General features: G+C 41.1%; 1 protein-coding gene and 1 long non-coding RNA gene across 4 annotated transcripts in view; one reads left to right on the top strand and one right to left on the bottom strand.

Moving 5' to 3' along the window:
* The window catches only part of MYO1B (myosin IB), a 219,646-nt gene extending 211,953 nt beyond the window's left edge, over positions 1-7,693 (top strand). For all 3 annotated transcript variants that reach the window (XM_056533486.1, XM_056533484.1, XM_056533485.1), the window contains 3 exons: positions 192-344; positions 4,152-4,279; positions 5,778-7,693. In XM_056533486.1, the coding sequence (XP_056389461.1) occupies positions 192-344; positions 4,152-4,279; positions 5,778-5,901 (405 nt within the window). In that variant the 3' untranslated portion in view covers positions 5,902-7,693. The remainder of the gene's footprint in view (positions 1-191; positions 345-4,151; positions 4,280-5,777) is intronic.
* Positions 4,366-17,825, bottom strand: part of LOC130283866 (uncharacterized) — a 52,389-nt gene continuing 38,929 nt past the window's right edge. The window contains exons 2-3 of the long non-coding RNA XR_008846869.1: positions 5,297-5,396; positions 4,366-4,472 (exon numbers count right to left, since the gene is read on the bottom strand). This is a non-coding gene — a long non-coding RNA (uncharacterized LOC130283866). The remainder of the gene's footprint in view (positions 4,473-5,296; positions 5,397-17,825) is intronic.

The raw sequence follows: 17,825 nt of genomic DNA, 5'->3' as shown, positions 1-17,825 counted from the left end.
TTTCATAAAGCAAGGTCGACATAAATGACCCTCCTTCATATGAGAAGAACTGAAGATGTTTTGCTTGCTCTATAAAAAAAAAAAATCAGTCTGTTACTACTTAATGTTATGCACGTAATGTTGGTTAAGATGCATTTCAGTGGGATAGTGGATTTGCCTCAAGTCAGCTAAGCATTCATTTAAATCCTCAGGGAGCAACCAGGATTTTCTTGTTGACAAAGAGTAATGTCATTATTGCTGACCACAAGTCAGGCCAGATCAAGCTGGAAGTGCCTCTGGGAGATGTCACTAAAGTGAGCATGAGTTCCCAAAATGACGGCTTTTTTGCACTCCATCTCAAAGAGGTAAGCCTTTCCTACTTTATACAGTCATTTATCCCAGCCTTGAAGATGACCCGATGTTCCCCACCAAACTATATGTAAACCTCTCTTAAACATTAACACAGTGGAGTAGTTATTACTATGGGCGTCCTGTATTATTAATTCATGGTACAATTTTCCAGATGTTTCACTATATGTACAAATTCATGATTTATTATATACGCTTTATACACAGATAATCTTTAGTGTTTTAATGTGGGTGTAAAGAGTAATTTTAGCATACTCTTAACAGCTCTCATAAGCATCATCAATTTAGAGGGGTATTCTGGGGAAAACATTTTTATTTTTTCAAATCAAATGGTGCCTGAAAGTTTTACAGATTTGTATTTTACCTCTAAAGAAAACTCAAGCCTTCCAGTACTTATTTAGTACTGGATTTAGTTTGCCCCATAGGAAGGCTGTGTAGTTCTTTCTAATCTGACACACTGCTCCCTGCTGCCACCTCTGTCAAGATCAGGTGCAAACCCCCAGAACAACCATCTTCATCATAATCCCCTCCCCCCCCCCCCCAAATAAAAAAATAAAATTATATATATTAGTGTGTGTGTATGTGTGTGTATATATGTATATATATACACACACACACACACACACACACACACACACAGTTATGGCCATAAATGTTGGCACCCCTGAAATTTTTCTAGAAAATTAACTATTTCTCACAGAAAAGGACTGCAGTAACACACGTCTAAACCAAAACAGGAGGAAAAAAAGAAAGTTGGACATAATGTCACACCAAACTCCAAAAATGGTCTGGACAAAATTATTGGCTCCCTTTCAAAATTGTGGAAAAATAAGATTGTTTCAAGCATGTGATGCTCCTTTAAACTCACCTGGGGCATGTAACAGGTGGGGGCAATATAAAAATCACACCTGAAAGCAGATAAAAAGGAGAGAAGTTAACTTAGTCTTTGCATTGTGTGTCTGTGTGTGCCACAGTAAGCATGGACAACAGAGAGGAGAAGAGAACTGTCTGAGGACTTGAGAACCAAAATTGTGGAAAAATATAAACAATCTCAAGGTTATAAGTCCATCTTCAGAGATCTAGATTTGCCTTTGTACATAGTGTGCATTATTATCAAGAAGTTTGCAACCCATGGCTCTGTAGCTAATCTCCCTGGGCGTGGACGGAAGAGAAAAATTTATGAAAGGTGTCAACGCAGGATAGTCCGGATGGGGGATAAGCAGCCCCAAACAAGTTCCAAAGATATTCAAGCTGTCCTGCAGGCTTAGGGGAGCATCAGTGTCAGAACGAACTATCCGTCAACATTTAAATGAAATGAAACGCTGTGGCAGGAGACCCAGGAGGACCCCACTGCTGACACAGAGACATAAAAAAGCAAAACTACATTTTGAAAAATGTACTTGAGTAAGCCAAAATCCTTCTGGGAAGACTTCTTGTGGACAGATAAGACCAAGATAGAGCTTTTTGGTAAATCACATCATTGTACGGTTTACCAAAAACGGAATGAGGCCTACAAAGCAAAGAACACAGTACCTACAGTGAAATATGGTGGAGGTTCAATGATGTTTTGCGGTTGTTTTTCTGCCTCTGGCACTGGGTGCCTTGAATGTGTGCAAGGCATCATGAAATCTGAGGATTACCAATGGATTTTGGGTCGCACTGTACAGCCCAGTGTCAGAAAGCTGGGTTTGCATCCGAGATCTTGGGTCTTGACCCCAAACATACGTCAAAAAGCACCCAGCAATGGATGGCAACAAAGCGCTGGAGAGTTCTGAAGTGGCCATCAATGAGTCCAGATCTAAATCCCATTGAACACCTGTGGAGAGATCTTAAAATTGCTGTTGGGAAAAGGCGCCCTTCCAATAAGAGAGACTTGGAGCAGTTTGCAAAGGAAGAGTGGTCCAACATTCCGGCTGAGAGGTGTAAGAAGCTTATTGATGGATATAAGAAGCAACTGATTTCAGTAATTAACCAAATATTAAGTTAAGGTTGGCAATAATTTTGTCCAGCTTATTTTTGGAGTTTGGTGGGATATTATGTCCAATTTGCTTTTTTTCCTCCTTTTTTTGTTTAGTTCCAATACACACAAAGGGAATAAACGTGTATAGCAAAACATGTGTTACTGCAATCCTTTTCTATGAGAAATACTTCATTTTCTTGAAAAATGTCAGGGGTGCCAACATTTACGACCATGACTGTGTGTATATGTATATATATATTATGGAATCACCTTTTAAAGTTCTATTACAAGGGTCAGGGTTCTCCTGGACATTTGCTGAAATGTGTTGAAACCGATATAGTGTATGAATCATTCAATCCTAAATATACAATCTTCGGGACTGTGGCTGTAAATGCTGTTATATTTGTTTACATACAACATATCCTGGGAGCAGGAAAAATTATTTACATTGGACCATAGGTTAACATTCCTAATAAGCCTACAGCAGTTAGCATGTTGGAAAAAAACTTACAAAATATTCTGGCTAGACATTTCCTTAGACTCAAGATTGATGGGACTGCTAGACACCAGGAAATAATGGCATTATTTATATATATTACAGTATTTAATCAGTTAAATCATGGATGTTGGAGCAATCTCCTATGTCTGTCATTAACAGCAGATGTCAGCTGCTGATAACAAACAGATACCCGCTGCTATGACACGGATTTGAGTAGCCGGCCCGCATCATGTCTGGTCACCCGACCCATGACGTACATGTATGTCATGGGTCGGAAAGGGGTTAATACTTACTGTTGGGGAATAGGGAGAGATTCAGACAGGAGGGGCAGGCAGAAGCCGCTAGGAACAGCCACAATGGCTCATGGTTCAGGCAGCAGGAAAATTACCACCTGTTCCCTTTTAAAGGGATAATTCTGCATTGTCCCAGTACCAATCTACAAGCTGCTGTATTCTAAAGGTTGTTGTGCAGCTTTTATAGTGTACCCATATATTTAAATACTGTTCTGGTATGGTTAACTGGTCATCATATATAACATTATTTTGCACTGCTACACATATGCAATACACTGACCACACAAGATACTTTTTTTTTTTAGTGGTACTAAAGCCCTGCCTTAAACCCTCCACGTGAGCGCCACATAGTTTAATGAACATATCCACTGTAAATGGGACATGTCAGATCACTGGGGGTTTGACTTCTGGGGCCCACTGTGATCTCCAGAAAGGTGCCCTGGCTCCTTTGTTTTGAACAGAGCTGTGACTTGCCCCTGTGTACTGATGCCCAATTAATAGTCTATGAAGCTGCTAAAGAGAGTTGAGCGTTGCCTTATAGACAATGAATGGAGCAGTGGCGTGCATACATGAGTCACCACTACGTTCAGAGCAAAGCAATCGGGGCCCTATTCTGGAATATTTGAAATATTAATTCAATTTAAAATATTCTGTTTCTCTGTCTTGTTAATAATACTGAGAGTGAAGGGTTCAGTGCTTGCCGTACTTATATTGAGATCCAATACTGGAAGAGCCGCTGAACCAGTGGGTAGAGGTAGAAACCTACATCTGTGCAAAAAAAAAATTGTCTTGTCCAGAATAGTAATTTAAAAATTCAGTGTTTTGATTTTTCCTTGTCGTGTGAACTGGGTCACTGGGTTTTATTATGTAATAAGAAATGTGGCTTTTATAGTCAGACAGATGGGGATTTCTGAGATTTTTGCTGGCACAGCAGAAGCTCTCCTCAGTGTTAACTCATCGGACTGCCAACATATAGAAATCTAATGTAATATTGCCATTAAAGGACCATTGTTGAAAAGCGGTTAACTGTGTTTCTTCTTTCTATATGAAGGGTTCTGCAGCAGCTTCCAAGGGTGATTTCCTCTTCAGCAGTGATCATCTCATAGAGATGGCTACCAAGCTTTATCGAACTACTCTGATGCAGACGAAGCAAAAGATTGTCATAGAGATTGCAAATGAGTATGTATTACTATGTATAAATGTGATATGTGGCATGTTCATGGGGCTAAATTCAGTGTTGACTAAAAAGAGTGATCATATTGAGGGTTTTTATTATCAAAGCTTTATTTGTCCATCTGATCTTGATTGAAATCTTGGCCTTAGTTCTGCAACCATACAACATATGGGCGCCTGAAAGTCTGCTTGAGCAATCCTCAGAATATAAGAAAAAAAAAAGTGTCAAAAACAGAGGCTATTCTAGCCAGTAAAATGTCAGGAACATGTTTCTTAATGTTAACTTTTTAACAGACAAAAATTCTAGATCTATTTGGTGCTATAGTATGACATAGGGCACCTAATAGGACATCTATTTACTAGAATGATCAGAGTGATTTGTTAAGCCCTGAGCAGTCTATTTGCTTACATTCGTGACATTGGTGGTTGCTTAGTTTTGATGTTTCTTTTTACAAAGGCCAATAAGACGGATGGATAATTTTTGTTTACTGTAACCTGCTAATATTTAATGTGTATAGTGACTGCAGGATTGAGTGTTATGGGAGTTGGATCTGAAGCCTAGCTACGAAATGGTATGGCTTGACTGCGTTTGGTCAGAGCTGCAGATCCCGACAGATAGGTGGCAGTGGTATAACATTATTGGGGTTTGCACACAAATACTGTGTAGACTTTTCCATTGAGGATTTTGGGGGTTGGGGGGATTAAGGGGATGGTTACGTTGTTTAGCAGTTGGTCCAGTCACACCCAACCAATCACCCCCCCACGCGCCTGGATTAGTTTTTCTCTAGGATAGGTTGTAACTTCAATTTGTGGACAACCCCCAATAATTGTATCCCCCTAGCACCTATATGTGAGGAGCTGCAGCTGGTATGGAGTTGACAGATTCCCTTCAAAGTTTAGATTTACCCTCAGATCAGGAAAGCATACATACATACCGGTTGTAATCCTCTTTAAGGACATGTTAACCTTCAAAATTATTATTATTCTACATAATAAAGGTTAGAAATAGTTTGCATTACTTACCTTTATACTGATCCAGAATTATAACTTTATCATAGTCCATTTACGCCACCAGGTGTGTTTACATTTCTCTGGCATTGGAGTTGAAAGATGCCAGAATTTCCTACAAATGGGTTACCAAAATTCTAATTACCAAGGCAATCCTTGTACACAGTACTATATTTTTATGCAGAGAAAACTAAACCTACCAGAAAGCAATGAAACGGACAGCATTACATTATTGGAGCTCTGCTATGGCTCCCTTCACACTGCTTTAAAAAGATGCACGATCCTAGAAGAATGAATTCTACTACGATGGAGAGAGTGTTTGTACTCAGGGGTCATGTGGAATCATTTGTACTGGCAGCTATCAGAAGTGTATGGCTGGCACTAGAGCAGCTGAGTCAGTGGAGTTTTGTTGGCACGTTGTAGAATCTGTTGTCCATAAACGTTCACTTAAGTCTTTTTTTTTTTTTTATTATTTTTTTTTTTTCAATCTATATAGGTTCTTAGTGCAATTCAAACAAGACAAAGTATGCGTGAAATTCATTCAAGGGACCCAGAAGAATGGTAACATACCTACATGCAAGCGGAAAAACAATCGTCTTCTGGAAGTGGCTGTGTCCTAATGGCGCAGTTTTCACTATATGGACATTTTTAGTTGTAACTGTGCAATTTTTAGAGAGGGGGGTTTCATGTTTTATTTTATTTTTTTGATTGTGCCAAGAGAGGTTGATGATAATGATGTGCCTTCAGTCTTGAAAACATTTTAGGCTTTTATGTAATTATTTTTAAGCAGTGGTTTTATATCTTACAGTTTATCAAATCAGAAAGTTTTTTTGCCAGGTACACGTGTTGTGAACAATGTTAGCTGCAGTCTTTCAAACTGAGCCTTTTATTTCCTGATCTCTAGAACTACCTACGTATATGTATCCAGTCATTGTGCCATGCAAACCTTTCCTTGAAGAAATCTGCTGGTTCTGCTCCACATTTTAGCAGAGCCTTCTAGTTATCCATAATAAATTCACACCTAGCCATAATGTGCAATATATTCATACAAGAGTTTGAGCACAGCAATCATTCTAAAGTTGTATATTATTTTATCCAATGTTTATCTATATTCTAGACCTCTTATATCAAAGCAAATGGAGGATTTAATAATGTGCCGGTATCTAGACAATGTACCCTTAATATTTTCTTGTTTACACAAAGCCAAAAGTTTCCATTTTGTGTAATCTATAAAAAGTAACTATGTGATTAATGTACCACCCAGGACAAACCTGCTAGTGTTATGTCTAGTGCAGGGCCTAAGGGGTCACAGCATGACACAGGCATCGGGGGTCTCTATAGTGTTATGTTGGGCCCCTCAGGCCCTGTACTACAATTCTATATTATATACAGTATGTCTTATGTTTAGTAATATCTGCCAGTAGTTCTGGACATGATTTCACAATCTCCTACTTTGTAGCAAAATGTTTAATAATTAATGTACATTATTTTTTGTAAATGATATTGGTAAGTATGAAGGAAAGAAGTAACATGGAAGTGTCTAAAGCTGCGTATTCTAATGCCAATTTATTGTAACACAGTAAGATTGTATGTGCACAGTCTGGTCATAGGTTCCAAAAAGAAGCATGGCTTCAATAACTATCCATTTTGCTGCCTTGGTTATATCCACTGGGATTGGTAGGTATTCAAGGAATTGTAATAATGAGCCATGGCTTAACGTACAGGTAGCTCCATAGTGGGTGCATTGAGTTCTTTAAAACCTGGTGGTCAATGAGGAATTTTACCATTTTCCATTTGTGTTATTAAACCAATAATTTATGATATGATGGTTAAAGCAGATGTAAACTTCACCTACTTTACAGTCCCCCTTGACGTCATCTGATGTCACTGTTGAATCGGATTAGGTGGTAACATGACCTTACGCCTCTAATCATAATTCATAGGACAGTATATAAGGCAATTCTGTACATGCCATTAACCTCTGCTATTAATATTTCTGTTCTTGAAATTACAAATAATCTCTTCCAACTTCATATCCAATTAACTTATCTACATGTATTGTGAGGAATCATGTTCAATGTGCATAAATCATTCACTTTATTTATATTTCACAATAGTGTGTAATGAAATACTGGTGTAAGTACGTTGCAATGACAGACATAGTTGGTGTTGAACGTGTAAAAACTCTAAATGGTGTCCAGTTTCTTGTAGGAGACTAAATGGTACATAGGAAAATTTCTGGTATTAACTTTTATTTTTTTTATTATGCTGCTCTCTTGTTTTTAAGGCCATAATTTTTAATTAGTGTTGAACCTATAGAAGCTGCACATAAATGGACCTCTCCTGTAGATCTGCATTATAACGCATTCTCTGTAATTTACTGCAAGTAATCTTTTATAAACTAAAGATAAGACCTAACACGCCTTTGTGTGCTACTTTTTTTCTGTGATATTCCAAGTTAAAGAAACACTCTGGTTTTCCATCAAATTTAACATTAATTCCTGTACATAATACTGGATGCCTTTTCATTTTTCTGCTACAGTACCACAGATTCCATGTTTCTTCTTTATTTTGGTAAAAGTGATGCTACCCCATGCTCAATGTGGTTTGGTAGTCAAGACACTTAATTTTGAATGGACCAGTGCTAGATGAACCAAGGCAAATATCTTCAAGACCACTGCTACAAAATGGTGTTCAACTCAACTCCTCAAGTGCTCCATGCCTTAAAACAAGAGTGAAACAATGAAGTATAAAGCATCAGTTAAAGAAACTAACATAGTGCCACACAGAAAATATGGACCCCTTTCAGCAAGGGACCATGTAACTAAAACATTAACCTTAAAGGGGTACTCCGGTGAAAACCTTTTTTCTTTTAAATCAACTGGTGGCAGAAAGTTAAACCTATTTGTAAATTACTTCTATTAAAAAATCTTAATCCTTCCAGTACTTATTAGCTGCTGAATGCTACAGAGGAAATTCTTTTCCTTTTGGAACACTGATGACATCACGAGCACAGTGCTCTCTGCTGACATCTCTGTCCATTTTAGCAACCATGCATAGCAGATGTATGCTAAGGGCAGCATGGTGGCTCAGTGGTTAGCACTGCTGCTTTGCAGTGCTGAGGACTTGGGTTCAAATCCTGCTAAGGACAACAATAAATAAAGCATTATTATTATTATTATAATAACGTCAGCAGAGAGAACTGTGCTCGTGATGTCATCAAAGAGCATTCCAAAAAGAAAAGAATTTCCTCTGTAGTATTCAGCAGCTAATAAGTACAGGAAGGATTAAGATTTTTTAATTGAAGTAATTTACAAATATGTTTAACTTTCTGCCACCAGTTGATTTAAAAGAAAAAAGGTTTTCACCAGAGTACCCCTTTAAAACATTTTGGATCCCCAAGAATAGCAGGCCTTGCAGAAAACTTCTATTCTTTAATGATCAGAAACTATTTTTTTTTATCCCTTAGATGCCATTTTGAGTTTCAAGAAATTCTACTTTAGGAGGCGCTTGGGGAGACTTCAAATATGTAGGGGTGACCTTTCTAGATGCTGCTAGGAAATGGCGTAGAGGACCTTTTTTTGGCTTCTGTAAGGGCACTATGAAACAGACATGTAGAAATGTAATTTTGAATTACCAGGTTATATCAATACAGACCATAAGAATGTGATTTGAAGACACTTCCTGCATTAAAAAAAAGCTCATCTATATTTACGATATAATAGTGAAGCAATAATTACTAATGTCATCACCGGCAAACTAATAATGGAAAACAACATCATAGTAGTAATGCACCTCTGCCATTGTGCTGTTTAGAGTGAGTGAATGACTGACTTTTAGGCAGTTCTCCCAAGTCACTGCAGGGTACAGTGTACGAGGCCAAGGGTTAAAGAGGATTACCTCTTACATGTACAATGTGATTGTAACCAAACACTTGTCACATGACACTTTTTTGTGTACGTTTTAATGAAAGGGGTACTATATTTTCACATACCAAATGTAAGGTGTAGAACAATGAGGCTAAGTTGGTGACACTTATAGGTCTAAGCTTGGCTTATCAGGACCTGCGATTATATTACAGGAAGGGGTTCAAAGCACCACAGTGAAGGCGAACAGGTGAGGACAAGAGAAACACATAAGGATAAGGAGGTGTCTAGGCTGTCTGGTACTGAATTTGGGTATAGGCTCTCTGAGGCTTTAAACAATTCTCAAAATGGAGTGTAGCATGACAAAAAAAAAAAAACCTCGGTGCAAGCTACTGATGTATCAATGACCAACAGTTTGTGTAGCAATCTTTAACAGTTTTATTTTATGTTTCAACATGCCATAACATAACACGTTTCGAGGCTTCAAACGCCACTTTATGCATTGTGGCAATAATCTCATTCAGGATTCACAAAAAAATAAATAAAAAAAAATAGGTGCCAAAAAGAAGTCACTCCTATGGGCACAGTGGGGGAGATTTATCAAAAACTGTGCAGAGGAAGAATGGTGCAGTTGCCCATGGCAACCAATCAGATTGCTTCTTTCATTTTTAAAGAGACCTGTGAAAAATGAAAAAGCAATCTGATTGGTTGCCATGGGCAACTACACCACTCTTCGTTTACACAGGTTTTGATATATCTCCCCCAGTGACCACAATGGACAGTGTCCTTAAGGAGTTAAAGGGGTACTCCGCCCCTAGACATCTTATCTACTATCCAAGTATAGGGGATAAGATGTCTGATCGCAGGGGTCCCACACCCCACCCCCTTAATGCAAGTCTATGGGAGGGGGCGTGACAACAGTCACGCCTCCTCCCATAGACTTGCATTAAGGGGGCAGGGCATGATGCCACAAGAGGTTGAGCCATGACATCACAAACCGCCGGCCCCGGTCATTAGCCATGGAGCAAACTTAGCTCCGGAGAGCTGTTGACTCGGGGGGCTGCAGGAGAGATCACGGGGGTCCCCAGCAGTGGGACCCCTGCGATCAGACATCTTATCCCCTATACTTGGATAGGGGATAAGATGTCTAGGGGTGGAGTACCCCTTTAAGGACAAAGCCAGTTTCATTTTAACGTTTTTTTGTTTTTTCCTCCTTGCATTTTTCCATCCACAGACCTAGATCAGTGCTTGATTTGTGGTGTGACCAATTGTACTTTGTAATGGCACTTTTTTATTTTACCATTAAAATGTCCAGCGCTACCAAAAAATTTTTTTATTTTCGTGAAGAAATTGAAAAGAAAAATGCAATTTTGCTAATTTTGGAGAAGGGTTTTGTTTTTACAAAGTGCACTTTATGGTAATAATGACATGTTCTATTTATTGCAGAACTACAACTCCCAGCATGCCTGGACAGTCTCAGCATGCTGGGAGTTGTAGTTTAGCAACATCTAGAAGGGCACAGTTTGGAGACCACTATACAGTGGTATGAGTTGCTTCACTATGCGGGTGAAGAAAGCTACTTATCAGCGACTGTAGACTCAGGCTGCTGCTGATGGAGCTGGTACTGCTCCTGCCACCCCTCCCCAGCAGCCATGGCATTGAAAGTTGAGCACAGAGGGCCCCCCGAGTCAGACTTGTGAGAGGATGGACGATGTCGCAGTTAGGCATCGGCCAACTGACTATGTAGGATGTCTCTGTAGTAGGTCAGTTTGTCCTCCCTCTCAGTGGGTGTAAAAAAGGTCCCTGGTAACGAGGGTCCAATAAGGTGGGAGAGCCAGAATTCATCCCGCTGCCAAATAGTGACAAGTCGGAGGTCACTACGCAAGCAAGTGAGCATGCATCATGCCATTTGTGCAAGTGACTTGGAGAGACTCCCTGCCTCCATCTCCACTGCATACTGCCTTCATGTGTCTGGGTCCTCTGTCTCACCTTCCTCATAACCCTATAGCTCCTCTAGCTGCTCCTGCTCCTCCTCTCCTGTCAGATGACTAGGAAAAACTGCCCATCTCAAGAAACCTAAATGGTGCGCCACTGTGCCCCTCCTCCTCCAGTTCAGCCACGTCTCCAGTGCTCTGACCAGCCATTGTTTCCAACACGTGTTGTAGTAAATGAAACAGTGGAATGACATCGTTCATCCCGTAATCCTGGTGAATGACTAATAATGTGGCTTCCTTAAAGGGCCTGAGCAAACGGCAGGTGTCACGTATAAGCTGCCACTGGTTGACATTGAAGTTACACAGGGGAGTACCCCTGTCCGCTTGAATCATCAAGAAATCGGTGATTGCTTTTCTCTGTTCGTATAGTCGGTCCAACATATGGAGGGTGGAAATCAAACGTGTGAAAACATCGCAAATCAGACTATGTTGGGGGATACTGTTCTGATGTTGCAGCTCACGGAGGGTGTTTTGTGGTGTACGAGTGGCTGAAGTGCATGCAAAATTTCCTTCCCATTGTTAGGATGTTTTGCAGATGGGGGGAACACTTCAGGAACCTCTTGACAACCAGATTGAACACGTGTTCCATGCAGGGCGCATGTCTCAGGCTTCCTTGTCGCAGCGCAGACCAGATGTTCTTCCCATTGTCAGTCACCATGGTTTCCATTTCCAGTTTTCGTGGAGTAAGCCATGATTTTATTTCTTGATGAATGACTTTTAGCAGTTCCTCCCCTGTGTGACTCAGAGTACCCTGCACACATGGTATGCTGGAGGGGCACTGAGACTTGTCCGTGCAGTGGAGGCCGAGGAGGCGGAGTCACACACTGTCACAGGACCAACGGCCTTAGAGTGTGGAGGCGGAAGCAGCGTGACCTGTCCAAGTTGCTGTTGTGGCTGTGCAAGAACCCCATTCACCCAGTGGGCTGTAAAGGACATGTATTGTCCCTGACCGTAGTTACAGCTCCACACGTCGGCGCTGCTGTGCACTTTGGTACACACCGATAGGCTCTGGTCCGCTTAAGGACTGGTCCACCTTCTGTTCCACAAAATTGTGCAGGGCTGTTACTTCCTTCTTCACAAATAAATGACTGCTTGTGACTCTCCACCTCGGCTCGGCACAGGCCATCAGTTCTCTGAAAGGTGCAGAGTCCACCACTTGAAAAGGGAGGGACTGCAGCACCAGCAACTTGGACAAGAGCACATTCAGCTTCTGCGCTGTTGGATGAGTGGGTGCATACTCTTGTCTCTTGGACATGGCTTCGCAGATGGATTGCTGGCGGAATGACTAACTCGAGGTAGAAGGAGCAGGAGCATCTGGAGCGACAGAAGATGGGTATGACACACAGCTCCGTTCGGCTGAGGTGGTGGAGCCTTGGCTGGCTGAAACGGAGTGGCATGCCACTGGGTGATGCAGCAGGCTGGACCACCTCATCGGAGCCACGGTTATCCTAGGCCGCTTTATGGTGACTCTGCATATATTGACGCAGGGCTGTGGTGCCAACATTGGGACCCTGGCTATGCTTTACCTTCTGCCGACACATCTTGCATGTGGCCAGGTTAACATCCTCCGGATGCATGATGAAAAACTGCCACACTGCCGAGTAGCTGATTTTCCCACCTACAGACTGCTACTGCTGCTGACTCCAGGAACCCCTGTTCCACTACCTCCCAGGAAGGTAGGCTGCCGCGAAGCAGGTGGTCTACCCCATGCACGTTTTGGCTCCAGACTTTCCACTTCATCCACCATGCTGACTGCCAACCATGCTGCCACTTTGCTGGCTCTGCTGCTGCCTCACAGGCAACCTATAACCCTCTTCTCATGATAATGATGAAGCCCCTTCTGCAACTTGCTTGCAAGTGCGATCGGCTTCATCATCATCAAGTTGTGTCTGCACATCACTGATGTCCTCCTCAGGTTCCTCAACAGTGTCTGCTTCAGGAGCCTGAATGCTTGCAACACCACCTCTCACACCACTCTCCTCATCACTACCTGACGGAGGAAGCGGCGGATGTGTCCTCCACTTCTTGGCTGGGCTGTAGCTGCAGAATGTCCTCTAGATCGTCCTCACTAAATAGTGGAGGTGAACCAACAGCATAAGATACTTCTGTGGGGGACGGAACAACATAAGACAGAGGCAATGGGAGGACAGGGACTGCTCCCGGGCCATGCCATGCCATGTCATGGCCGTAAATGTTGACACCCCTGAAATGTTTTAAGAAAATGAAGTATTTCTCACAAAAAAAGGATTGCAGTAACACATATTTTGCTATACACATGTTTATTCCCTTTGTGTGTATTGGAACTAAACCAAAAAAGGGAGGAAAAAAAGCAAATTGGACATAATGTAACACCAAACTCCAAAAATGGTCTGGACAAAATTATTGGCACCCTTAACTTAATATTTGGTTGCACACCCTTTGGGAAAAAAATAAATGAAATCAGTTGCTTCCTATAACCAATAAACTTCTCACACCTCTCAGCTGGAATGTTGGACCACTCTTTCTTTGCAAACTGCTCCAGGTCTCTCTTATTGGAAGGGCACCTTTTCCCAACAGCAATTTTAAGATCTCTCCACAGGTGTTCAATGTAATTTTGATCTGGACTCATTGCTGGCCACTTCAGAGCTCTCCAGCGCTTTGTTGCCATCCATTTCTGGGTACTTTTTGACGTATGTTTGGGGTCATTGTCCTGCTGGAAGACCCAAGATCTCGGACGCAAACCCAGCTTTCTGACACTGGGCTGTACAGTGCGACCCAAAATCCATTGGTAATCCTCAGATTTCATGATGCCTTGCACACATTCAAAGCACCCAGTGCCAGAGGCAGCAAAACAACCCAAAACATCATTGAACCTCCACCATATTTAACTGTAGCCTACTTTTTTTAAATGACTCATTCCATTTTCGGTAAAAAGTAGAATGAAGTGCTTTACCAAAAATCTCTGCCTTGGTCTCATCTGTCCACAAGATGTTTTCCCAGAAGGATTTTGGCCTTCTCAAGTTCATTTTGTCAAAATGTAGTCTTGCTTTTTTAATGTGTCGGTGTCAGCAGTGGGGTCCTCCTGGGTTTCCTGCTGTAGCGTTTCATTTCATTTAAATGTCGACGGATAGTTTGTGCTGACACTGATGCTCCCTGAGCCTCCAGGACAGCTTGAGTATCTTTGAAACTTGTTTGGGGCTGCTTATCCACCATCCGGACTATCCTGCATTGACACCTTTCATCAATTTTTCTCTTCCGTCCACGCCCAGGGAGATTAGCTACAGTGCCATGGATTGCAAACTTCTTGATAATGTTGCACACTGTGGACAAAGGCAAATCTAGATCTCTGGAGATGGACTTGTAACCTTGAGATTGTTGATATTTTTCTGCAATTTTGGTTCTCAAGTCCTGAGACAGTTCTCTTCTCCTCTTTCTGTTGTCCATGCTTGGTGTGGCACACAGACACACAATGCAAAGACTAAGTAAACTTCTCTAATTTTTATCTGCTTTCAGGTGTGATTTTTATATTGCCCACACCTGTTACTTTCCCCAGGTGAGTTTAAAGGAGCATCACATACTTGAAACGATCTTATTTCTCCACAATTTTGAAAGGATGCTAATAATTTTGTCCAGCCCATTTTTGGAGTTTGTTGTGAGATTATGTCCAATTTGCTTTTTCTCCTTCTTTTTTTTTTTTCATTTAGTTCCAATACACACAAAGGGAATAAACACGTGTATATCAAAACATGTTATTGCAATCCTTTTCTGTGAGAAATACTTCATTTTCTAGAAAAATTTCAGCCAACATTTACGGCCATGATTGTATGAGGGGAGGACAATGCGCTCCAGTACGCTTAAAACAGTATTTGTCTAATACACCAGCAGGTGTGTACTTTTGCCTGGCCTTTCACAGTATCTAGGCCCTTAACGGTATGTTCACACTACGGAATTCCCGTAGTGTGAACTGCGAGCGGATCTCAATCTCACTCCCTTCCCTATCAGTGCTTCTAGGCTGGATTTGGGCTTGAGGTGAATCGCTGCTGTAAAAAAGCTTTTCTGTGCAACACACCCTGCTGTCTGTCCCTCTCTCTCTGTAATTGAACGCTGTTGTGACTGGCCGCAAGATTGCTGCCCATTTATATAGGGCTGTGACATCACAGGGGTGGCTGGCTGCTGACAGGCTGCATGTGATTCAGGGTCATCCAGCCGACCCTTGTTCACGCCTTCCCAGGATTACTTGGTGACCCGATCATCTTGGATGGCGGACTGAGGTCACCTCACCTGCCTCTGGCAGTCTCCTGGGGTCTTCTGCTCTGGTCTGAGATTGAACAGACCAGAGCAGAAGATAGCCGATAACACTGATCTGTGCTATGCCCAATGCATAGCACTGAACAGTATTAGCAATCAAGTGATTGCTATAGTTAGTCCCCTATGGGGACATAAACAGTGTAAGACAAAAGTTAAAAAATGTTAAAATAAAAAGTAAAAAAAATTAGAAAAGTCCCCTCCCCCAATAAAAATGGAAATTGTCCCTTTTTCCCATTTTACCCCCCAAAAAGCGTAAAAAAAATAAATTCATGAACATAAATTGGTATCAGTGTGTGTGTTAATGTCCAGACTATCAAAATATAATGTTAATGATCCCGTTTCTTGAACGGCGTAAACGTTAAAAAATAAAAATGTCCAAAATTGTGGCTTTTTTGTCACATTTTATTCCAAAAAAATAATAATAAAAAGTGATTCAAAAGTTTTATATAAGCAAATGTGGTATAAAAAAAAAAAGTTAAGCTCACGGCGCAAAAATTGAGCCCTCATACCAACTCATATATAGAAAAATGAAAAAGTTATAGGTGGTCATAATAGGATGATTTTAAACATACAGATTTTGTACAAAGTTTGAGATTTTTTTTTAAGTAGTACAATAAAAGAAAAGTAGGTAACCATGGGTATCATTTTAATCCTATTAACCCACAGAATAAAGAAAACATGACATTTTTACCGTAAAGTGTACAGTGTGAAAACGAAACCCTCAAAAATGTGCAAAATTTTGGTTTTTCATTTACATTTCCTCTCTAAAAATTTTTTTTTGGGTTCGCCATACATTTTATGGAAAAATGAGGTGTCATCACAAAGTACAATTGGTCTCGCAAAAAACAAGCCCGGGTCTGTAGATGGAAATATTAAAAACTTATGGATTTTAGAAGGCAAGGAGGAAAAAACAAAAACACAAAAATAAAATTGGCATGGTCCTTAAGGGGTTAAGAAGAAAGCTGAATAGTCAAATAAGCCAGGGTGGCAGCCCCCTGAAAGCCAAGTGTGTTATTGGGATGTGGGTCTTAAAGTTTTAAGGGAGCTATTGTGAGTATAATTCAGTATCTCTCTTCTGCCGCTCTATGTTCAATGCACATTATATTATGCATTTCATTAGCACAATAACTTTGGCTGGAGGAAGTATTAAAGGGGTACTCCTGGAAACTAAACCCATAGCCCATCCTTTCCCTCTCACCAACCTATATATTTGTCTAAATATCATTCATTAGCTATATAGAGCAGTTTCTCCTCTTTTAGCTGTCACTTACATGCAGGGAATGAGGGAAAAAGGTCATAATCAGATTTTGCTTGTCTCTGAGCAAAGCCCTCACTCAGAGTATCCCCACCCTCCTGGAAGGCAAAGACCACATGGTTTCTGTCTTGTCTAGAAACCCCTCCACCTCCTCTCCCTATGTGAAATTTTGCTGGCAGAGAATGCAGCTCTTTGCCTGCTGTAGATTCAGTCACTGACTGTTGCCATTCAGAGAATATCATGATTTATTGCTGGGTGGAAAGGTAGTTTGAAAGAAAAGACATGTACAGTGTGTGCTGCTCACTGTGTTTATAACAACACTTGCAAGGTAGAAAGAGAAAATAGAGCATAGATTCCAGGCGCCCCTGGCTCAAACATCAGAGTCACGAAATTTAAAAAATAAAACATTACAGAATGGATAACTCGTTTCGAGGGTATTCCCCTCTCCCTCAGATGAGCATAACCATACAGTAGTTAACATAGTGTTAAAATATAGTGTGAACTGGCACCAAACAGAGCTTGGGAGTAGCCCAGTGGTCAAAGATCATGTCAGGTGGTTCATACAGCAGGTATACAGTATCCTGGAGGCAGATAAATATGCATGAAGATAGATTAAAAACTTAAAAAGACAAAAGGGAATGCATAGTGCATTCAAGAAGCCTGCAGGATTGCGGGGTTTTCCATTATATTTCCTGCGCTCTGCAATGCTGTAGGCCCTGGGAGCGCGTCACGCTGCAGGGGCAGTGTTGCTATGGATGTGTTGCTAGGGGGTGCAGTCACGTGTAGCGTCCGGGCCAATGGAGCAGCAGAAAGTGTGTATTAACTCTCGGAGCCGTAAGCTGGGAGTGTGGGCTAACAAGCGTGGACCTGCAGCGCTTCAAAATGTTATATACAGAATAAGGTGAGGGGTCTGGAATGTTAAAATATATGTATAAATGAAAATTTATGGAGGGTCATGTTCACAGGAAGGCTACTCGTGCACAGGCAGTCTATGGTACAATGAGGCGGTGAAATAAATTAATTGGATAGTTAGATAAACTGGGTCTCAAAAAAGATCACAGTGTGTAACCATTGAGTAGGTCTATATAGAAATATCTTAAATGAGAATGTGACCTACTGTAATAAATATAGATAAAAATTAA

The sequence above is a fragment of the Hyla sarda genome, chromosome 8, assembly GCF_029499605.1.
Source record: "Hyla sarda isolate aHylSar1 chromosome 8, aHylSar1.hap1, whole genome shotgun sequence".
NCBI classification, from domain to species: domain Eukaryota; kingdom Metazoa; phylum Chordata; class Amphibia; order Anura; family Hylidae; genus Hyla; species Hyla sarda.
Note: the sequence above shows the minus strand (reverse complement) of the source record. Positions and strands in the feature narration are given on the sequence as shown.